Here is a 24,714-nt window from a genome sequence, read left to right on the forward strand (position 1 = left end):
ATTAATTTCTGGGGTTTGGGAGTAACCAGCAAGATCAGCCTTTATGTCCTAACCCAAGCGAACCTTGAGAGGGTGGTGGCAGGCTGTTGCCTTACTGTACTGCATGCCTTCTGCTGTAAATACTCCCATGGTTCTGCTGCAGACGGCACTTCAGGATTTAGACTCAGTGAAGTAAAAACTGATGATATACGTACAAGTTATGAGGAGTATAGATAGGGTTAATGCAATCAGGTATTTTCTCCACCAAGGTTAGGTGAGACTAGAACTAGAGGTCAGGTCATAGGTTAAGGGTGAAAGATTTAAGGGGAACCTGAGGGGGAGCTTCTTCCCTTAGAGGGTGGCGTGAGTGTGGAACAAGCTACCAGTGGAAGTGGTGGATGTGGTTTTGATTACAACATTTTAGAGCAGTTTGGATGAATACATGGCTGGGAAGTATGGAGAGCTATGGTCCAAGTGTGGGTCATGGGCTAGGCAAATAACAGTTTGGCACAGCCTAGATGGGCCAAAGGGCCTGTTTCTGTGCTGTAGTGCTCTATGAGTCAGGATGCTGTGTGACTTGGAAGGGATCACACAGGTAGCGGTGCTCCCATTCACCCGATGTCTTTGTCTTTCAAAGTGAGAGGGGTGGCTGGTTTAGGAGAAGCTCCCAGAGTAGGCTGGGTGAGGCACTGCAGAGTATTTTGTAGATGGTACACAATGCAATCACTATGTATCAGTGGTAAAGGGGCTGAAGATTAAGGATGTCTGAAGCGATGCTTTGTCTTTGATGGTTTTAATCATCATGATGCCATAAGAGTCAAGGGCAGTCAGTCACCTTGCTTGTGGAGGCCTGGAGTTAAGCATTCCTGACAAAACCTAAAATGTTCAGTAATGTAGGGCTCAGTGTAACGGTCCTACAACACTATAGGATCGGGGTTCAATTCCTGCTATCGCCTGTAAGGAGTTTGTATGTTCTCCCCATGACCTCATAGGTTTCCTCCAGGTGATCCAGTTCCTTCGCACATTCCAAAGACGTACAAGTAGGGTTTAGTAAACTGTGGACTTGTCATGATAGTGCTGGAAGCACGTGGTCACTTGCCAAGCACAATCCTTGTTGATGTGATTTGATGCCTTTCACTGTTTATTTTGATATACCTGTGACAAATAAAGCTAATCTTTATCTTTATCTTGAGGAGGTCATTGGTGAGTTAGTGACACTTCACTTTTAAACCACACTATAGGGAGGATGTTATGTTACTGGAGAGGGTGCAGAGGAGAGTCGCTAGGATGTTGCCTGGGATGAGGGGGGACTGGGCAAGCTGAGTGGAGGAGGTTAACAGGGGACTGCAGGAAGCTGGAAGTAGGAAAAGGAAGATAGATTTAGGGTATGGAATAAAAGATTCAGAGGAGATTCACTCTGGGTGGTAATTAACTGAAATGCACTGCTGGTGAGAAGAGTGGAAACAGAGTTGCTGACTGCGTGTGGGACTTGTCTGGGCATTGAAGACAACAGGCCAAGATGGGACTATTATGGATGGGTGCCCACTGGTCAGTGTGTTGAGAGAATAATGACTGGATTGCAATTAAACAAACCAGATTTCTTCTGCCGTTTTGAATGGAGGTGCAGCTAGTTCTGAAGAACAGGTCATCTTCAGTACTTTAGCTGCAATGTTGTCCAATTCTGTAGCCATTATATGACACATTTGAGCATAAGACCTGAGTCGTCGTGGTACAGTTGTTCAAAGCATTGGTTTGGAGGAGGAGATATCAAGGTGATGTGAGGGGTACATTTTTCACACAGAGGCTGGTATATGGGATGAGCTGCCAGAGGAAGTACTGGATGCAGGAACAGTAACAATTTTGAAGAGTCTTCTAAACAGGTACTTGAATGAGCAAGGCAGAGGGGGATATGGAATTAGTGGAGGTAAGTGGGATTAGTATAGATAGACCAGAAGACCAAAAGACTTAAGAGCAGAATTGGGCCATTCAGCACATCGAGTCTGCTCCACTATTCCATCATGGCTGTTTATTTTACCTTTCAACCATATTCTCCTGCCTTCTTCCCATAACCTTTGATACCTTTACTAATCAAGAACCTATCAACCTCCACTTCAAATGTACCTAATGACTGGCTTCCACAGCCGTCTATTGCAGTCAATTTCACAGATTCACCACCCTGTGCTAAAGGGATACCCTTGTATTCTGAGGCTGTGCCCACTGGTCTTGGACTCTCTCACTATTGGAAACATCTTCTCCATGTCCACTCTATTCAGGCCTTTCAATATTCTGTAGGTTTCAATGAGAACCCTTCCTCTCCCCATTCTTCTAAACTCCAGCGAGTACCGGCTCAGAGTGGGTACCTAATATGTTAACCCTTTAATTCTTGGGATAATTATTGTATATCCTCTCTGGAGCCACTCCAATGGAATGAGTCCTTCCTTAGATAATGGGGCCCAAAATTGCTCAGAATAATACAAATGTGGTTCCAACCAACCCTTTTAAAGCCTCAGCATTACATCCTTGCTTTTATATTCTAGTCCTCTGGAAATGAATGCTAACACTGCATTTGCTTTCCTTACTACTGATGCAACCTGCAAGGTAACCAAAAATTAAGGCTCCCGATTCCCTTTGTATCTCTGATTTAGAAATTCACTCTCAGTTTAGAAAATAGATTACACCTTTATTCCTTTTAGCAAAGTGCATGACCATGCACCTCTCTATAGTCTATTCCATCTGCAATTTCTCTGTCCATTCTACTATTCCTTCTGCAGGCTTCCTGCTTCCTCAACACTATCTGTCCCTCCACCTGCCCTTGGGTCATTATCAAACTTGACCGCAAAGCCATCAATTTCATCTATCAAATCATTGACATATAACATGAAAAGAAGTGGTCCCAACACAGACCCCTGCAGAATGCCACTGGTCACTGGCAGCCAACCAGAAAAAGCTCCCTTTATCCCCACTCTTTGCCTCCTGCCAGTCAGCCAATCTTCTATCCATGCTAGTTACTTTCCTGTCCATGGGTTTCTTTCTTGTCTAGCAGCTTCATGTTAGGCATCTGGTCAGAGACCTTCTGAAAATCCAAGCAAGCAACATCTCCTTTGTCTGTCCTGTCTGTTACTTCCTGAAATAATTCAGGCAAGATTTCCTTAAGGAAGCTATGCTGGCTTATTTTACTGTGTGCCTCCAAATACCCCAAAACTTCATCCTTAATAATGGACACTAACATCTTACTAAGCACTGAAACCAGGCTAACTGGCTTATAATTTCACCACTTTTGCCTCCCTCCCTTCTTAAAGAGTGAAGTGACATTTCTCAGCTTCCAGTTCTCTCAGACTATTCCAGAGTTTAGTGATTCTTGCAGGATCACTACTAATACCTCCACAATCTCTTCAGCTACCTCTTCCAGAACTCTGGGGTGTAGTCCCATCTGATCCAGGTGACTTATCTACCTTCAGCGCTTTCAGCTTCCCAAGCACCTTCTCCTTAGTAATAGCAACCACACTTATGCTCCCTGACTTTCTTGAATTTCTGTTGAGTTGCTGGTGTTTTCCACATTGAAGACTGATAGACTGAACTCAGTGGGCTAGAAGGCCCATTTCTATGCTGTACAATTCTGTAACATTTTTATATAATGTCTTCAATGAGGTGAAACAGTCCAGTGGTGGTCTCACGGAGCAGTATCATTTAAAATTTGTGATTGAGTCTTTGAGGAGCTTTTGGAATGGGCTATAAAAAGCATAGTTAAAACGTTATAATTTAGGGAACATCTTGCAGAAGTGACAGGAGGAGAGGCTTTAGTATGTGTAGATTGGGCTTCTGGTAGATAAAGGTGGAATGGGGGTGAGCTGGGAATTGCACAGAAAAATGAGAGCAGACAATGTTGAAGGGTTGTTGTGCTGTTGGAAGATACAGAGGCAGAAGACATGGTTTGCCAGCACCTCCAAAAGTGAAAGGGTAGAACTGAGAGCGCAGGAACAGCCCATCAGCCCACAAAAATGCTCCATCACCATCTTGCCAATCACATGAAGGCACACTTGTGGCACTATTTTCTACTCCCATCATCGTTCCATTTGTGCCAACCCAAGGTACCAATATTCTGCACTATTCTTCAATAATATGGCTGGACATCATTTCCCTTTTCACAAAACCGTGTTGGTTTTACCTGATTATCCTTTCTTTTAGATGTCCTTCTATCTGTAGGTTTGTGTATAGATCCTCACAGCTGCATTCAAACCTCTCAATCTTTTTACCATTTAAAACATGTATATCCAAATCAAAATATTTTATTCATATTTTAAACTGTTACATCATCAAAGGTGGTTATATCCATATTCAGCGAACATTCACATCTTTACAGTCACCTAAAAAATCTCAACACAAAACTGATGTTTCAACCCCAAACACTTTGCCATCGAAAGATTATTACCCAATGTCAATGTGCCTGTAGATCAGCGGCAGGCGAGTCCTTTACTGTGTGCAGGGACTTGACACTGTAGATCCTCTGCTTTTGTACCATGAGTTCCACGTGCCCTGATCTTATCCAATCACTTAGCCTGTCCATATCCCCTTACATAGCCCATGTATACATCCTCCCAGTGGACACCGCCACCATGGAAGAGTTTCTCGGGTTGCACCTGTCCCATCTCCCTGACATCAGTAGCTGCCCATAAAAATACCATGGCTCCTTTTACAGCAGGGAGCACCGGGGTGCACACCAAAGGTCCGGAGAAAGTGCTGACATGCCGCAGGCTCTCTCCTCGAATTCCAATGCTCCAAAAATAGGGTGGGCGGGTATTTCAGGCGCACTATTCCTGCCCTAAGAAAGTTAAAGAACTCGGGCGGAGGGGGTGGGCTGAGCCGCAACGATACCCGATCCGCTGCCCCGTCACCGACTTGCGGGCAATAAGAGGGCTGGCGTCGGGGAGCGGCAGTTCCATCCTTGGGTAGAACTCAGCGCCGTTCGTCACTCGGCCGCTCCAGCCATGGTAGGTCGCCGCGCTGCCCTCTGCAATTCACTGTCCCGTTACCGCTGCATTTGCAATGTGTCCAACCTCTGTTTTCTTCTTCTCTTTGCAGTCGTTCTCAACAGACGAGCTTGCCGGTAAGTGAGGCCGGGGTCCCGGGCCGGGGGTTGCTCTCCACATCCCCTCTGCCCACCCCCCGGCCCGGGCTCCCTCTCCACCGCTCCAAACCTCTCCCTCTCTCTCTTTCAGATCGAGTTCTCTGCGGAGCAGCAGGAAGGTGAGCAGCGGACACCGCCCGGCAAGCCGGCGCAGGAGGCGGCCACAGCCCGGAATCGGGCGGGGCGGGAGGGGAGGCTGGGCTGGGAGTGTCGATGGGCACTGCCCGTCTGACTGTAGGTGGGCGGGAGATCACTGCCGTCCGTGAGCGCCAGGTCTCTGCCCGTCTGTGAGTGGATGCGAGGGGTCGGTGGCTGAGTATACATGGGGGTGGGTCGGGTGCTGCCCACCTGTGGGACGGCAATATACTGTATTTGGCTGGGAACATTTGTTGAGAGTGGCTGTGTTGTGTGCAGTAGATTTGCCCTGGAGCATAGTGTGTATGTGGTAGAGGGTGGGTAGCTTTAGGGTGTCAATGGGCATCTGTGGGCAGGAATTATGTCGGAGTGTCCGGGCAGGTGTGCGTGAGATTATTTATTGAACTATTATGAGGTAATAGAATAGAGGTAGGGAGAATCTTCTTCAGCCAGAAGGTGCAGAAACTGTGGTATTTATTGCCACTGACAGCTGTCAAGGCCAAGTCATTGGGTATATTTAAAGCAGAGGTTGATAGGTTCTTGATTGGTAAAGATGTCACAGGTTCCTGGGAAAAGTCAGGAGAATGGGATTGAGAGGGATAATAAATCGGCCAGGGTGGAATGGTGATGCAGATTCAATGGGCTGAATGGCCTAATTGTGCTCCTATGCCTTATGGTTTTAAGCTTGGTCACTGGGACTGTGGGAGGAAACCAGGGTGCCCGGAGGAAAGCCACGCAGTCACGGGGAGAACATAGATGTTCTTTACGGGCAGTGGCAGGAATTGAACCCAGGTCGCTGGTACAGTAAACCGTTGTGCTAACCACTACGCTACCATGTGCGTGTGTAGGAAGGAGGGTCAGTGGTCAAGCCACAAGCCTGTTTTTGCTGCTGTTAAGCCACTGCTAGGTGCTCTGCCAGTAAGAACTCAAAGTCTGGGAAGTTGAGTGGGACATTGATCATTTTGAAGACGATCATCGCACCCCTGACACGGCTGGTCTGGCTAGGACAATGCTGTGGCCACCTGCACCTTCCCTGTACCCTGAGGAATGGTTCCCTTAGCTCTTCTCTCAGCCTTTTCCCCTAATCAATATATTTAGCGATGCAATGATAATTTTATTTATTTTTTATTTATTGACATACAGCGCAGAATAGGTCCTGCCAGCTCTTTGAGCCACACCGCCCAGCAATCTCCCAATTTAATCTTAGTCTAATCACGGCGCAATTCACAATGACCTTTTAACTTATCAATTGGTATGTCTTTGGAATATGGGAGGAAACCAGAGCACCCGGAGAAAACCCACACGGTCACAGGGAGAACAGCGGATGGAACTCTGCAGAAATCTTAGCAATGAAACGTCAAGCTGCTCAGTGATATTGAAAGGGTGGGGAGGGGTCTGGGAGGGGGACACATTGGTTCCCCACATGCGCCGATGAGTAGCATTACATTAGTGGAGCTGAACACATGGACTGTGCCCTTTCCTGAATACCTAGAGTTCTAATGCCAGTCCTGACTGAAACTGGCTCTGGTTTCCTCCTATACTCCAAAGCTGTTTGGGTCAAAAAGGTAATTGGCTACTGTGACCAACAGCAGCTGGTTGGCAAACTGGGTCTGGGTCTTGGTCAGCTTGTGTGACAGAAAGAGTTACAGGAAAATGCGTGGAGAAATCCAGTTGCTGTGAGAGCTGGTGTAGACCCGTACGAGGGTCTGAATCAGGCACTGTCTGTATAGAGACGTAGCTAAAGTCATCCACCTTTCATCCAGCAACTGCACTTTCTAGTGCAATCCAGTATAAAGTAGAAGGTTGGGTGACTGGCCAACACTGAAGCTAACAGAGAAGGCACCTCAAGCAGCGTGGATCAGTGTCAGCCTGACCGCTCTACCCAAAAACACCCGTGTGCCTTTAAGACGTCCACAGTCCACCATCTGCAGATACAAAACGCTGGAGGAACTCAGCAGGTTGGGCAGCATCAGTGGAGAGAAATACAGCAAATTTTTTTGGCTGGGAAACTTCATCAATTGAAATCGGCTCTTTAATCCTCTCCATAGATGCTACCTGACCTGCTGAGTTCCTCCGGTATTTTGTATGTGTTACTCTGGATTTTCTGCATCGGCAGAATCTCGTGTGTTTACCATCTGCAGTTCGTGGAATTTTTCTCTGCATACTAGCCACTTAAGCTCTACGCCTCACCAGAAAAGACTTCTGGGGATTAACTTAAACATAAAATTGGATTCACGAATGAGTAGGGGCAGGTTTGTCCCTCTACATCGCACACAGATGTGTCAGAGGTTCCCACTGGTTCCCCCATTTCCAGTGTATTTCTGCTTTCTCTACCACTCTTGATTATCGGCCTAGATCCGGATTGTGCAGGCTGGTGCCTAACCAGTGATTTTAGTGTAGTCATGGTTCAATGTATTCTTTCCAATCCTACCTATCTTATATGTGTTGTCATGTTCTCTACCCTTTAGACTTCAAGGAGGCTTTCCTCCTGTTTGACAGGACTGGTAATTCCAAGATCACCCTCGGCCAAGTGGCAGATGTTATGAGAGCTCTCGGTCAGAATCCAACCAACGCCGAAGTGAAAAAGATCCTGAACAGCCCCAGTGCAGAGGGTAGGTCTCCTGGACAGGATGGATGGGATGAATGCTATCCTACGCTGTGTAATTAAAATTCTACAAAGTCATGTGGCCAGGATCTGATTATTTGCAATGAGTTATTTTGGTGTGTTCCCCTCTAGAGCTGTCTGGAAAAACCATTGATTTTGACCAGTTTCTTCCCATGCTTCAGACCATGGCTAACCACAAAGACCAGGGATCCTATGAGGACTTTGTTGAAGGTCTGCGTGTTTTCGACAAGGAAAGCAATGGCACAGTGATGGGTGCTGAACTTCGCCACGTTCTGGCCACACTGGGTAAGGAAGGCACCCATTGACAACATTAAAGCACCAGCTTTTATCAAACGAAAAGTAAATACCGTTCAAGCAAAGTGGAGTTTGAAAGTAAAGAGGGATTTTTTTTCAAAATCTTGTAGAAAATCTTCCACTTCTGGTTACTGTCATGGTTTTGTTGCCAATGAAAGTTTGCCTTGAAGCATTTTGGCTAAATCTGGAATAAATGGGGATGCACACTTGCGTGGCCCTGTAAGAGTAAACAGCCTCATAGCACAGTCGACAATGTTGGATTAATTTGTCCAGTTAGTCCACATCAAAATCCCACAAATGATCAGGTGCCTAGTGCTTGGCAAGTGTTGCTCAAAGAAAGCATCTTAGCAAAGTCAGGAAAAAAACACTTCCTGTGTGTGTACATATTGGAACGAGCCAACAGGATCCTTAAATGTAAAGGAATACTCCCAGCGAGATTAATGAGTCTGGAAATTAATCCCTAGCAACCCATAATCTAAATTGCAAAAGTTTTGAAAGAGGTGGCTGTGGAGAAGTTAAGGTCATCTTCTACGACTCTACAGATTCAGGAATTATTTCTGTCATCGGAGGGTTGCAAATATCACCTGACATTTTAAGAATGAGACAGAGCAAGACAGAACTGCAGACCACCAATCTGGCCGTCTGACTTTAGTCATTGGGGAAACAGCTATAATGTGCAATGTGGTGACAAGACATTTTAAAAAAATCACGACTGAGTAGAGGAAACATAAAGTAGGGAAAGAGAAATCATGTTTGACAAATCTGGAGTTCTTTGAGGATATATCTAGAAGACTGAGTGAGGAAGAATCTGTGGATGTGGTGCATCTGGATTTCTAGATGGCCTTTGATAAGGTCCCAAAGGGAGCCAGTGAATAAGGTTTGACATCCACAGTTGGAGTAGTGTAACAGCATGGACAGAGATTCAAACGCAGACTACTGGAGGAACTTGGCAGTGTTTGTGGAGGCAAAGACGTGGCCAATATTTCGGGTTGATACCTGCATCAGGACTGGTAGTGAAAAGTGGAGATAGTCAGTATTAAAGCACAAGACGGGCTGACAGGCTTTAGGTGAGCCAGCCAAGGAAGGAGATGATGGGAAGTTGGAGCCAAGGAGAGGGAGTGTTGGAGCTGGGAGACTTCGGTGGAGGTGGCATGAACATAACTATTTCTCTAACTTCTGATAATTTTTCTCCTTCCGCCTCCCCTCTTGTTCTTTTCCCCATTATAGCTCCCTTCTTGCCCTTTCTCCTCATCTGGTCATCATCTCCCTCTGGTGCCCCACCTCCTTCCCTGTCTCCCATGGTCCACTCTCCTCTCCTCTCAGATTAATACTTTGTCAGCCCTTCGCCTCTTGCACCTATCACTTTCCAGCTTCTCACTCTCCCCCCTCCCCACCTGCCCCCTCACCTGGCTTCACCTATCTCCTTCCAGCCTGTACACCTTCCCCCTTTACCCCCCCACCTTCAAATTCTGGCTTCTTCCCCCTTCCTTTCCAGTCCTCTTGTAGGGCCTTAGCCCAAAATGTCAAACCATTCATTCCTCTCCATAGATGCTGGCTGACTTCCTAGTTCTTCTAGCATTTTGTGAGTTCAGAGACAGTAGCGGGTGTGTGATAGGAAGAAATGAGATAGAGTAAAACAAAGCAGATAGAGCCGGGGGTGGGGAGCGGAGCAAAGCAGAGGTTGGAAGGTGATAAGTGGAAACAGGACACTGTAGATGCTGGAATTTGAGAGGGAAGGAAGGTGATTGAGTAAGAAATTTATTGGTCAGGACACTGAGTATAAGAAAAAGGAAGTCGTGTTGCAGCTATGTAAAACTGTGCTTAGGCCACGGTATGGTATGGTGTGCAATTCTGATCACCCTATTACAGGAAGGGTGTAGAGGCTTTGGAGAAAGTGTAAAAGAGGGTTACCAGGATGCTGCCCGGATTAGAGGATATGAGCTGCATGGAGAGTTCAGACAAATTTCAATTCTTCCCTCTGGACTGGCAGAAGCTGAGGGGAAATCTGACAGAAGGTTATGACATTGTGAGAGGCATAGTTCAAGTAAATTGTCATTTCAACCTTGCATGTGTATAATGCCACATGAAACAACGCTCCTGCAGACCAAGGTGCACAACACACTACATGACTTACACAATGCAGAAAGTAATATTACCACAAATTATTAACATTTATGCCTCAAGTTAAAACATAAGCAATATAACACTACTGGTGCTTCACGTGGTAGACAGTCACAATCTTTTTCCCAGGGAGAAATGTCCACCAGCAGAGGACATATATTTATGGTGGGGGGGGGGGATAATTTAAAGGTGATATGAAGGACGGGTTTTATTTTACACTGAGACTGGTGGTTGCCTGCATTGGGCTGCCAGAGGTGGTGGTGGAAGCAGATATGACAGTGATTGTTCGATAGGCACAAGACTATACAGGGAATCGAGGATATGATTCAGAACAGGCAGAACAGATTGACTTTAATTTGGCACAGACATTATGGGTCGAAGGGCCTCTTCCTGTGCTGAACTGTTTTATGTTCTAGATTCTGACTGTATCATGGTACGCTAATTCTTGTACTCAGTGCTTTAGCCGATGAAGGTAAGCATGCTGTGCACATCCTTCACAGGACTGTACGCTAGCATGGTGGTTAATGCAATTGCTTTACTTCACCAGCGATCACTGATTGGGGTTCGACTCCTCAGTCTGTACATTCTCCCCGTGACCACGCCGGTTTCCTCCGGGTGCTCCAGTTTCCATTACAAACACATGGGGTTAGGTTTAGGATTTGTAGGTTGTGGACGTTCTACGTTGGAGCCAGAAGCATGGAAGCACTCACAGGGCTGCCCCAGCACAACCTTCACCGATTTGATTTGAGGCCACAACACATTTCACTGTATGTTTCGATGTACATGTGACAAATTAAGCTAATCTCTAAATCTCACCTTTTCTTCCTGCTTCGCCATTTTCAGTACATCTATTGGTATGTACTTGTTCTCCCCAGACTATAGTGACTATAATTCAAAAATGCACCCCAGGGCACTGTCATTCACTGTATAAATTCTACTCTGGTGTAACTTCTCAAAGTGCGTCACTTCATATTTGTCTGAGTTAAATTCCATCTGCTGTTCCTTTGGCCACTTTCCTTGCTGTAACCTGTAGACAACCTGCTTCACTGTCCACTGAACAACCAAATTTGGCAATAGCACAGTCTTACTAACCACACCACCTACATTCTTATCCAAATCATACACACAAGAAATTCTGCAGGTGCTGGAAAACCAGAGTAACATGCACAAAATGCTGGAGGAACCTCAGCAGGTCAGGCAGCATCTCTGGAAAGGAATGGAGAGTCAACGTTCTGGGCCAAGGCCCTTCATCAGGCCCTCAGCCCAAAACGCCAACTCTGTGTTAGTATGTGGGCGTGTTGATCAGTGCAGAAGACTGACTGTGACCCAGGGCTGTGAGCAAACAGTATATGCTGTGCAGAGGAGTGTAGATACTATGGAATGAGAGTGATGGGGAATTATGTGAAACATCGTTCTAGGTAACCTGCCTTCAATTAGCCTGATTTACAGATCCTGATGAATTTCTTTAGCCAGAAAGTGGTAAATGTGGAATTTATTGCCACAGACAGCTGTGAAGGCCAAGTCATTGGGTATATTTAAAGCGGAGGTTGATAGTTTCTTGGTTAGTAAGGGGGTTAAAGGTTATGGAAAGAAAGCAGGAGAACGCGGTTGAGAGCGATGATAAATCAGCCATGATGGAATTGTGGAAGAGACTTGATGGGCTGAATGGCCCAATTTATGACTTGTAGCTAAATGGCTGTGCTCGAGATTCTCAAAACTCGTGTTCATCGGAAGGACAAAATCCTCTCCAAAGTTTCAAGAGGTTTTTGGTAGGAGTGATCTGTTCACTCTTGGGAGCTCTTTATTTATAATGTTTGCTTGCGTCCCAATATTTCCTCATACCTGGAATACACGCCTGCTTTCTAGCTTAGCATCCCAGGCTCAACAACACCAAATCCAGAGTGCACTCACTCACTGGCCACTTCATGAGGTACAATGGCTCTTTAATGCAAATATCTAATCAGATGATCCTGTGATAGCAACTCGATGCATAAAACCAGGGCCAAGAGGTTCAGTCATTTTTCATCAGAATAGGGAAGGAATATGATCTCAGAGGGGATGATGTGCTAATACTTGGGTGTGTTCACCAGGTGAGAAGCTGACAGAAGAGCAGGTGGAAGAGCTGCTGAAAGGACAGGAAGATGCCAACGGCTGCATCAACTATGAGGGTATGTGCTTATATGAGCTCCTTATTTCCCTTGGTATTTCATTTTGCTTTTCCTGTATTCTATCCTTACATCTTACTAATTCATTCTTACTTTCTTTCTCAGCATTTGTCAAACACATCATGTCTGTTTAAGAGGGATCCCCACGGTATGCTGTCTTCTTTCATTCGTCTCTTTGCATCCCAGTCTGTTTCGTGTCGTGTGGCTCCTAACTTGCGACGTCCACTTGTCCCTCACTCACCTGTGGCCCATTCTCCGCACAGAAGCAATCTCGGACCATCCGCTGCTTTGCAGTTGTTTCTGATAAAGACATTTTAGAAAGCGGAAGTGCAGAGTGGGAGAAATGTATCTCAGGGTGGGTTATTCTAGCCAAAACCAGGTAGATATTACAGCTTCTTGATGCAGCAGTTTCAGGTAAATAAACTGGTTTATTTTTGCCACGTGTACTGAGGTGCAGTGGAAAAACCTGTTTTACATCCCACCCATTTCATCGCATCAGCACATCAAAGTGGGACGAGGGAAAAGCAGTAACAGAATGCAGAATAAAGTGTTACAGTTACAGAGAAAGTGCAGTGCAGGCAGACGAGAAGGTGCGAGGGCCACAATGAGGTAGATTACGGTCAATGGTTCCTCCAGCCCTACCAGGGGATTGGGGTAGGAGGAGTCTTTGGTTACGTCGGCCGCTCTACTTGAGAAGTAGAGAGTCCATGCAGGGGAGGCTGGTTCTCATGATGTTCTGAGCTTCGGCACTATATGAAAAGGGGATGCCTAAACAGTTGCAGCTGAACCTTAAAGCTTCTTTTCCCATTTCCGACTGAACTGAGCAAAAAGTATCAGTCCTCATTTTAACTGTGAGTTATTTAAGTTGATGACATGGGTGCAAGGCTGAAGGGGCTAATGTTCTCACTCGTTACAGGGTAAGGGCTTCACAGGCAAGGCCGCGACTTAGTGTCTTTCTTTAAGAGTGTGAGCTGGTATGTGTTGAACTTTCTCCCCATGACAGTACGGGGAAGATATCCTTGAATTTGGAACTAATCATACTGATGGAATGGCAAAATATATTACAATCACAGATTGATGAATTGCTAGTCATTAGGGAATTGAAGGATGAGGAGAGAGCAGGAAAATGGAAGTGAGACACAAGATCAGCCATGATGTTGATGAATGATAGAGCAGACTTTGAGGTGGGGGATACGGACGGCCCCCCTTGGGGGTCGGGGAATTGGATGGCCTGATCTTGCTGCTTTTTCATTTCTCCTGGAAGCTGGAACTAGTGCTATTTCCAACGGCACGAGTTCCTCTTCTGAGAGTGGGGTTTCTGTGTCCGGGCGAGGCGGTTGTCTAGCCTGGGGCCCTCTTCTGACAGTGGGGTTTGTGTCTGTAGGAGGCTGTTACAGTGTGGCCTGTAGGAACTACACAGAGCATTCACAGAGGCACAGATATCAGGAAGGAGAGGCTGAATAGAGCACAGATCACAGACTGTTGCAGCACAGTACAGGCCCTTTGGCCCACAATTTTGTACCCAACTTTTAACCTACTCTAAGATCAATCTGTCCCTTCCCTCCTACAGAGCACTCCCTATTTTTCATCATCCATGTGCATCTTACCTCTGACATTTACTCCCCCACATTTACTTTCCTCCAATCACCTTAAATTATGCCCCTCATATTAGCCATTTCCGCCCTTAGTGGAAGTCTGCAGCTGTCCACTCGATCTATGTCTCTTATCATCATGAGTATCTCTATCAAGTCACCACTTCTCCTCTGGATTGTTCAACCTTTCCTCATAAAACATACCCTCCACTCCAGGCAGCATCCTGGTAAATCCCCTCTGCACCCTCCTCAAATGTTCCACGTCCCTGCTATAACGAAGTGCCCAGACTTGGTGTAGGAGTTGGGGTTGGTGGAAGGAAGGATCACGCCGCGAGAAGCTGTGAGTGCTTGTAAACTCCTGGAAGTAAAGCTTTTAGAAATGTGGCCGGTTCAAGTTTTCTTGTGAAGCATTCTGTACGGCTTGGATTTGACACTTTGTTCACGTCCTTTGTACTGGTATTTCTTTCCCAGAAGTGGTGCAAATGTTTATGAATCGCTGAACACCTGATACAGCCGCGATGTCCCATCCTGGAACCATCCCATCAGTGCAATCGGTCCCCTTTCAAGCTTGCACAAGAACCACTTTTTTTTTTACACATCGAATGGACTATATTTGAAACAACAAAAGGGGAGAAAGAAAACAAAGAACCTGATATTTTTGGTACTAAACACTATGGATAAAACTACTCAGTTTGTCCACGGTGTTTTGACGTGGTTGAAAAGTGCACGCGGATGTCAGAATCCAATAAAGGCTCCGTGGTCAATCTCTGGTTGTATTGTTCCTGTTATATACCTTCCACACTGGGCAGTCCTCAAGATCAAGGTTATTTTGTAATGGCACACGTGCGCTGTGTAAAGGCCATGGAAAGTATCTTTGTGCAGCATAAAGGCCGTGAAAAGATCTTTATGCAGCAGTACAGTACTTTACAAGAGGAGGAAAAAATATAAGTTAACGTAGACTTAAATTAATATAAATTATACATATTTTACAATAAAAGAAACAATGTCATGTACAAAACTGAGAGAGACAAAAATATATAGACTGTGGTAGAATGAAGGCTTTGTTGTCTCAGCTCAGGATCTTCATGGCACTGGGGAAGAATCTGTGGTTGAACCTTGACGTGTGGGTCATCAGGATCCGGTACCTGTTGCCCGTTGGCAGCATTGAGAAGCGGGAATGGCTCAGATAGTGGGGGACCTGATGATGGATGTTGCCTTCCTGAGACATTGGCTCTCATATATGTCCTTTGGTGTTGGGGAGAGCCATACCATGATGGAGGTATTTGAGCACACTGCTGTCTGTGGCCTCTTGCATTCTCGTGGATTGGCTTCCCCATACCAGGCCATCAGTCAGAATGCTTTCCACTCTACATAAGACCGTAAGACGCAGGAGCAGAATTATGCTATTGGGCCTAGCGAGTCTAGTCCGCCATTCTATCATGGCTGATTTATTATCCCTCTTAAACCCACTCTCCTGCCTTTTCCCCATAACCTTTGATGCCCTCACTAATGAAGAATATATCAAGCTCCACTCTAAATTTACCCAATTACTTGGTACAATGAATGCCACAGATTCAGCAGCCTTTGGCTAAAGAAATTCCTCCTCTTCTCTAAATGGACATACTTTCATTCTGAGGCTCTGTCCTGATTCTAGATGCCTCCCACTATAGGAAACATCCTCTCCAGGTCCACTTTATTTAGGCCTTCCTGTATTCAGTAGGCTTCAATGATATCCCTCCTCATTCCTCTGAATTCCAGAGGGTACAGGCCCAGAGCCATCAAACACTTCTCTGCACCTACATCTCTAGTCATTTGGCAGAATCTCCAATAACATGCCAAATTTCTGGGAGTAGAGACATTGATGTGTCTTTGTGCTTGTATCTATATGCTGGACCCAGGATAAATACATAATTCATAGATACTACAAAAATTATAAATAAAATGCCAGACCTTAGCTACATTAAATTTTCAAGGAGCACTGAGTAGTGTGTTGCCATTTCTCCTAACTTTCACTATCGAGTTCTGCTATTATGGGAAGATTGCTCCCTTCTTGGAGTCTAGGACCAGAGGGCATAGCCTCAGAATAGGACATCTTTTTAGACCATAGGTAAAAAGGTATTTCTTTAGCCAGAGTATGGTGAATTTGTAGAATTCACTGCCACAGGTGGAGCAGAATCGACGGGCTAATTCTGCTCCTGTGTCTTATGATCTTATTGCTTGTTCTTAGCTCAACTGCAAAATCTTCAACTTTTCCAGAACCACCCTGATCACACAACATCAACAAAAGTAGTAGCTTTCATCTGACAATGGCCTTGTCATTTGGCATTGAATAGTATTACTTGTGGTTTCAAACCAGCAACCATGGGTGAGCCATGAAGATAGAAAACCCGGGGACTGAAGAGGTGGAATTAAAGGTAGAATGAGAATGCAGAACTAGGCACAATTTGTCACCAGAAGTAATTAGCAGTTATTGGGGTAACTTCAACATTAATGCTTGGATTCCTGATGACAGTAATACAAAGATTTACTATAAGTCTCAGGTAGGCATAGGTGTAATGCCCGGGTATAATTTCAACAAATAGTAATTCTTTAAGGTATATTGGAACCTAGAATCCACCTGCATTGCATGATGCATGGGAAACTCCATAGATGGGGTCCTTTTACAATAAGATGATCTTTCCCATTATCTCCTTCAACTCTGTCTTGGTCATAGCATAAAACAGCACAGAAACAACTCCTTTCGTCCAACTCGTCCTTAAAACTATGCCCTCTAGATTGTGATTCCTTTTCACTGGGAAAAAAGATTGAGTGTGTCCACATTACCTTTGCCCTTCATGATTTAAACACCTCTATCAATTTCCTATGTTCCAAGGAATAAAGTCCTAACCTACTTCGCCTCTCCCTATAAGTCAGGACATCGAGTCCTGGCTGCATCCTGGTAAATCTGCTTTGCATTTTTTCTTGCTTACTGATTACCATCCTATACAGGGTGATCATCTGAGAGCATAGAAAGTGGGACATGCAGTACACATAGTACAAGCCCTTCAGCCAAAGGTATTGTCCTGACCAATATAAATCCAAGTAGCACACACAAAATAATGGAGGAACCCAGCAGGCCAGGTAGCATCTATTGAAAAGAGTACAGTCAATGTTTCAGACCAAGACCCTTCAGCAGAACTGGAGAAACTACCCTACATAGCCTATAATCCTACATTTTTTTTTAGTTTCATGTGCCTGTCTGAGAGCCTTTTGAATGCACCTAGTGTATCAGCCTCCAAAGCCATGCTTACTATCCCTAATCAGAATACTCCTCTCCAAATGCTCGTATATCCTGTCCCCAAGAAGTCTCTCCAACGGAATGCCCACCACTGGTCTATAATTGCCTATTACTTTCCTTGAACAACGCAACAACATTTGCCATCCTCTAATCCTTTGGTACCACTCCTGTGGTCAGGGAGGATGCAGATGTCATTGTCAATGCCCCAGCAAACTCTTTCCTCACTTCCCATAGTAACTGGAGGTATATCCTGTCTTGCCCGAGGGGCTATCAATCCTAATGTTTATCAAAAGCTCCAAAACTGTCACATTCTGAAGTTCAACATGCTCGAGCACATGAGGCTGTATTACGATGACCTCACATTCATCAAAGTCCCTCTCCCTGGTGAACACTGAAGCAAAGTATTCATTAAGGAACTCCCTACCTCCTCTGACTCCAGCTACGTGATTCCGATTTTTCCCTGAGTGGTCCTCTGCTCACTCTGCTCGTCTTGCTGTTCTTACGGTAAGTGATGAATGTCTTGGAGATTTCCTTAATTCTGCTCACCAAGGCCATCTCCTCTCACCTTTTATCTCTCAAGTTCAATCATAAACTCCAACCTGACTACCACTCAGGAACCCTACCTGATTTTTGCTTCCTAATCTTAAGTATGCTTCCTTCTTTCTGTTGACTAAATGTTCCACTCTCTTGTCAATCACAGTTTGTTTGCCCTACCAGCCTTTCCCTGTATGAGTAGGACAAAACTATCCATTATTCTATGCAACTTCTCCCTAAACAACTTCCACATTTCTTTGAAAATGTCTCTTCCCAATTTACCTTCCCAGGGTCCTGTCATATATCATTGCAATTTGATCTCATCCAATTAACTACTTCCTCATATCGTCTGCTACCATCCTTGACCATGTCCGTACTGAAGCTCAGGAAGTTATGGCACCTTCTCTGAAATACTCACCCACCAAGACATCTGTCACCTGACTAGGTTTGTTTCTTGATACCATGTCCATTATGGCCTCTCCTCTAGTCAGTCCGACTGCACCTTGAGTCAAGAATTCTTCTGTGAAGATGACAAATGTGAGCTGGGAGGTTCACCCACATTTGTATTTAGATATTAAATTGACACCACAGCTCATGAACACAAGAAATTCTGCAGATGCTGGAAATCTAGAGTAACACACACACACAATGCCAGAGGAACACAGCAGGTCAGGCAGCGTCTATGGAGAGGAATAAAGACCATAGGCATGGGAGCAGAATTGGGCCATTCATCGTCTTGCTGGGCCATTCCATCATGGCGGCTTTATGATCCCCCTCAACCCCATTCTCCTGCCTTCTTCCCATTACCTTTGCTACCCTGACTGATCAAGAAGCAATCACTCTCCACTTTCAATGTATCCAATGACTGACCTCCACAGCCATCTGTGGCAGTGAATTCCACAGTTTCACCACTCTCTGCCAAAAGCAGTTCCACCTCATCTTTATTCCAAAGAGATGCCCTTCCAGTTCTGTGTTCTTCTGTCCTCTGGATAGTGGTCTGATGCAAAAAGACACAAAGATGTCCATTAAGACCTCCATGAGATGGGCTGTAGAGTCCCCTTCTATAGGAAGCATGCTCTCCACATCCATTCTATCTAGACCTTTCAATATTTGATAGGTTTCAATGAGAGTTCCCCTCATTCTTCTAAACTCTAGCGAGCAAAGGTGCAGAGCCATTAACGGCATCTCAAGTGAACCTCTTCTAGACCACATCCTTTCTTAGATAAGGGACTCAAAACTGCCCACTATACTCCAAGTGCAGTCTGACCAATGCCTTATAAAGGCTCAGCATTACACCCTGTCTTTTATACTCCAGTCCTCTTGAAATGAATGCTAACAATGCATTGGCCTTCCTTAACAAGTTCAAGTTTATTGTCTTCTGACATACTTGTACAACCAAACGACACAATATTCCGTCAGACCATGGTGCTCCCAAAAAATGTATACCACACACAGCACATGACCACAAATAATTTAATCAAATATAATTCAATGTGCAAGTAGTAGACAGCGCAGGTAAACAGTAAACAGCTCGCTGTCCTAGTGCTGGGGCATTCATTAGTCTCACAGCCTGAGGGAAGAAGCTGTTACCCAGTCTGGCAATCCTAGTCCTGATGCTCCTGTACCTCCTCCCTGGTACTAGTGGGTCAAAGAGATTCTGAGATTGGTGTTAGGGATCCTCAACAATGCTTCAGGCCTTTCATGTACAATGCACCTGGTAAATGTCACAAATAGAGGAAAGAAAGAACCCAGTGATCCCCTCGGTCATTTTTATCCTCTGTAGAGTTTTGCAGTCTGATACCTTGCAGCTTCTGTACAACACAATAATGCAGACAGACAAAACACACTTGATGGTGCTCCTGTCGAAATTTGTTAGAATGGGGATGGGGAGCTTTGCATGCCTCAGAAAATATAGACACTGCCGTGCCTTTTTATTTAATAAGGAGGTGTTGTGTGTCCAGCTGTTACGTGCACAAGAAACTTAGTGCTCTTCGCTCTTTACATGACAGAGCCATTAATGTGCAATGGAGAGTCGTCGACCTGCACCTTCCTGAAGTCCACAACCATCTCTTTTGTCGTGTCCACGATGAGAATCTGGTTGTTGTTCTCCGACCATTTGACAACCTTCTCCAGCTCCTTTCTGAATGCCAACTCATTGTTGTTGCTGACGAGTCCAACCACTGATGATGCAATTTGAACTGGATCTGTGCATGATCAAATTCGAATCAATTGTCATTTCAACCGTACACATGTTTACTGCCACAAGAAACAACATTCCTCCAGACCGAGGTGCCCAACACAAGATGCATAACTCACACACAACACATAAATTAATATTACCACAAATTTACATATACTAAGGGGCATTTATGTCACAAGTTGCTGAAGGTACACAGCAGGTCAGGCAGCATCTATGCCGAGGAATGAAGAGTCGACATTTCATAAAACCATAAAATAAAGGAGCAGAATCAGGCCATTGGGCCCATTGCTTCTGTTCTGCCATTCCATCAAGGCTGATTTATTTTCCCTTTCAACCCCATTCTCCTGCCTTCCTCTTATAACCTTTGCCGCCCTTACTAATCAAGAACCTATCAACCTCTGCTTTAAATTTACCCAATAACTGGACTCCACTGCTGTCTATTACATTGATTTCCATAGATTCACCACCATCTGGCTAAAGAAATCCATCCTCATCTCAGTTCTAGGGAGATGTCCTTCCATTTCTGTGCCTTTCTGCCTTAGACTGCCCCACTCTAGGAAGCATCCTCTCCACATCTACTCTGTCTAGGCCTTTCAATATTCCATAGAGTTCAATCAGATCCCCCTCATTCTCCTAAACTCCAGCGAGTACAGGTCCAGAGCCATTAAATGCATCTCATACATTAACCCTTTCATTCCCAGTATCATTTTTGTGTAAGTCCTCTGGACCCTCTCCAATGCCAGCACATCCTTTCTTAGATAAGGGACTCAAAACTGCTCACTATTCTCCATGTGCAATCTGACCAATCCCTTATAAAGCCTCAGAATTACATCCCTGCTTTTATACACTTGACCTCTGTAAATGAGTGCTAACAGTGCATTGGCCTTCCTCACAAGTACAAATTCATTGACACCTCATGTATCTACACCAGTGGTCCCCAACCCCCAGGCGGCGGACCGGTACCGAGCCGCAAAGCATGTGCTACTGGGCCACAAGGAGACAATATGATTTGGCGATATGAAACAATATGAGTCAGCTGCACCTTTCCTCATTCTCTGTCATGCACTGTTGAACTTGAACATAGGGTTGCCAACCGTCCCGTATTAGCCGGGACATCCCGCATATTGGGCTAAATTGATTTGCCCCATACGGGGCTGCCCTTGTCCTGTATTTCCCCCGCTAAGGTAGAGCGTTCGTTATGAAACCATTTGTAAGCAGAAATAGCATAAAGCAAAGAAGCAAATACCATTAATTTATATGGGAAAAATTTTTGAGCATTCCCTGACCCAAAAAAATAACCTACCAAATCATACCAAATAACACATAAAACCTAAAATAACACTAACATATAGTAAAAGCAGGAATGATATGATAAATACACAGCCTATATAAAGTAGAAATAATGTATGTACAGTGTAGTCGGGAAGATTAAGCCAAAACCGATTTGTAGAAAAAAATTGGCACGTACACGCATGCGCACGTCACGTATGCACACGTCACGCATGCACACACAGGTGCCCGCGCAAGGCTTCATGGTCATGGTAGTCTTTCTCAGGGTAAACACAAGTGTCCCGTATTTGACTGCTACTTTTGTCCCTTATTTGGGAGTGAGAAAGTTGGCAACCCTACTTGAACACCACCCCCCACCACCGTCAGCCGGTCCGCAAGAATATTGTCAATATTAAACCGGTCTGCAGTGCAAAAAAGGTTGGGGACCCCTGCTCTACACAACCAAATAAAACAACATTCCTCCAGACCACGGTGTTCCCACAACACATGATACAAATTATTACCACAAATAAAACAATAACATATAATTCGAAGTATATTAAGTGCGCAGCACAGATAAACAGTAAACAGCTTACTGACCTGGTGACGAGACCTCAGTGGTGGCAGGGTACTCATTAGTCTCACAGCCTGAGGGAAGAAGCTGTTACCCAGTCTGGAAGTCCTGGTCCTGATGCTCCTGTACCTGCTGTACCTCCTTCCTGACGGTAGTGGGTCAAAGAGATTGTGGGATAGGTGTTAACAATGCTTTAAGCCCTTCGTGTACAATGCTCCTGGTAAGTGTCACAAATAGTGGGGAGAGAGACCCTGGTGATGCTCGCAGTGGTTCTTATTATCTTGCAGTCCAATACCTTGCAGCTTCCAAACCACACAATGGTGCAGCCAGACAGAACACTATTGATGGTGCTCCTGTGGAAAGTTGTTAGAATGTAGGCGGGGAGCCTTGGTCGCTTCAGTTTACTCAGAAAGTGTAGATACTATTGTCCCTTCTTAACGAGTGAGGAGGTGTTGTGGGTCCAGGTTAGGCCGTCCATTATGCGCACACCAAGGAACTTTGTGCTCTTCACTCTCTCCGTGGCAGAACCATTAATGTGCAATGGAGAGTGGTCAACCTGCGCTTTCCTGAAGTCCACAATGATCTCCTTTGTCTTGTCCACGTTGAGACTCAGGTTGTTGTTCTCACACCATTTGACAGACCTCTGTGCCTCCTCTCTGTATGCCAACCCATCTGAAGGCAGCATCCCAATCCCTAAGCAGTGCATGAACCTCTGCAGTCAGCCATGGTTTCTGGTTTGCCTTGGCAGTGTAGTACTTAATCATGGTAATGTCGTCGATGCATTTTCCTATGTAGCCAGTCACCCATCCCACATATTCATCAATGCTGACATGATGCTCATAGGTAGCCATCTCCCTAAACCACCGACTCAACCTGCGAGTTAATCTTTAGGGAATACTATACGGTGATTCCCAAGTCCCCTTGCACCACTGATTTCTGAATTTGTTTTCCGTCAAAAGCTTTAAGTTCCTCGGGGTCAATATCACAAATGACCTGACTTGGTCCAACCAAGCAGAGTCCACTGCCAAGAAGGCCCACCAGCGCCTTTACTTCCTGAGAAAGCTAAAGAAATTTGGCCTGTCCCCTAAAACCCTCACTACTTTTAATAGATGCACCATAGAAAGCATTCTTCTAGGGTGCATCACAACCTGATATGGAAGTTGTCTTGTCCAAGACCGGAAAAAGCTGCAGAAGATCGTGAACACGGCCCAGCACATCATGCAAACCAATCTTCCGTCCTTGGACTCACTTTACACCGCACGCTGTCGGAGCAGTGATGCCAGGATAATCAAGGACATGACCCACCCAGCCAACACACTTTTCATCCCTCTTCCCTCTGGGAGAAGGCTTAGGAGCTTGAAGACTCGTACGGCCAGATTTGGGAACAGCTTCTTTCCAACTGTGATAAGACTGCTGAACGGATCCTGACCCAGATCTGGGCCGTACCCTCCAAATATCCGGACCTGCCTCTCGGTTTTTTTGCACTACCTTACTTCCCCTTTTCTATTTTCTATTTATGATCTATAATTTAAATTTTTAATACTTACTATTGATTTGTACTCCAAGGAGTGCGAAGCGCAAAATCAAATATCGCTGTGATGATTGTACGTACTAGTATCAATTGTTTGGCGACAATAAAGTCTAAAGTAAAGTAAAGTTCAGAAAATAGTCTACGCCTTTATTCCTTCTACCAAATTGGTTAACCCTACATGTCCTTACAGTGTGTTCCAACTGCTACCTCTTTGCCCATTCTCCTAGCTTAAGTCCTTCTACAGACTCCTTGCTTCCTCAACACTACCTGCCCCTCTACCTGTCTTTGAATTGTCCACAGGCTTGACCATAAAGCCATCAATTCTGTCATCCAAATCATTAACATAGTACATGAAAAGAAAAAGGTCCCATAACCAACCACTGTGGAATACCACTAGTTACCAGCTCCAACCAGAGAAGGCCTCTTTCATTCCCACTAATTGCCTTTTGCCAGTAGGCCAATATTCTATCCATTCTGGTATATTTCCTGTAATACCATGGCCTCTTATCTTGTAAAGCAGCCTCATGTGTGGGCGAAAAGGTCTTCTGAAAATCCAAGCTAACAAAATTCATTCATTCTCCTTTGCCTATCCTGCCTGGTAATTCCTCAAATAATTCCAACAGATTTGTCAGGTAATATTTCCCCTTAAGGAAACCATGCTGACCAGCCTATTTTGTCATGCGCCTCCAAGTACCCAAAAACGTCATCCTTACGAATGCACTCCCACATCTTACCAACCACTGAAGTCAGGACAACTGGCCTATAATTTCATTTATTTTACCTCTCTCCCTTCTTAAAGAGTAGATTGACATTTGCAATTTTCTAGTCTTCTGGAACCATTCCAGAATTTAGTGAGTCTTGAAAGATCATAGCTCATGCTGCCATAATATCTTCAGCTACCTGTTTCAGAACCCTGGGGTGGAGTCTATCTGGTCCAGGTACCTCATCCTCCCTTTTAAATACTTCTTCTTTGAGATGTTTCTATCCTGTGTCTTCCGAATTGCACTGGAAACCCCAGCCATTGCTGTTCTGCCATCATCCTGTTTTGGCCTGTTTCAGGCCGAGCACCTTCATCAGGATTGAAAGGGAAGGGGAAAGAAGCCAGATTAAGAATGTGGGGAGTGGAAGGAGTACAAGCTGGAAGGTGATAGGTGACGCCAGGTGAGGGGAAAGATGGGTAGGTGGGGGAGGAGAGAGGATGAAACTTTTGCACCTATCACCTCCGAACTTCTCACTTCATCCCCACTCCCCCACCCCACCTTGGCTTCACCTATCACCTTCCAGCTTGTACT

The 24,714-nt window shown here is 45.1% G+C and overlaps 1 protein-coding gene across 3 annotated transcripts in view; it reads left to right on the forward strand.

Moving 5' to 3' along the window:
- LOC140199320 (myosin light chain 3, skeletal muscle isoform-like) overlaps window positions 1-24,714 on the forward strand; it is a 195,291-nt gene that overhangs the window by 7,463 nt on the left and 163,114 nt on the right. The window contains exons 1-7 of one of the 3 annotated variants that reach the window (XM_072261166.1): window positions 4,874-4,967; window positions 5,059-5,083; window positions 7,708-7,851; window positions 7,977-8,150; window positions 12,371-12,448; window positions 12,551-12,593; window positions 14,509-14,803. In XM_072261166.1, the coding sequence (XP_072117267.1) occupies window positions 4,965-4,967; window positions 5,059-5,083; window positions 7,708-7,851; window positions 7,977-8,150; window positions 12,371-12,448; window positions 12,551-12,579 (453 nt within the window). In that variant the 5' untranslated portion in view covers window positions 4,874-4,964 and the 3' untranslated portion in view covers window positions 12,580-12,593; window positions 14,509-14,803. Of the gene's footprint in view, window positions 1-4,873; window positions 4,968-5,058; window positions 5,084-5,195; window positions 5,224-7,707; window positions 7,852-7,976; window positions 8,151-12,370; window positions 12,449-12,550; window positions 12,594-14,508; window positions 14,804-24,714 lie in introns of those variants that run through there. The other 2 variants (XM_072261164.1, XM_072261165.1) reach the window with 2 other exon arrangements.

This window comes from Mobula birostris, chromosome 6 (genome assembly GCF_030028105.1).
Source record: "Mobula birostris isolate sMobBir1 chromosome 6, sMobBir1.hap1, whole genome shotgun sequence".
NCBI lineage: Eukaryota > Metazoa > Chordata > Chondrichthyes > Myliobatiformes > Myliobatidae > Mobula > Mobula birostris.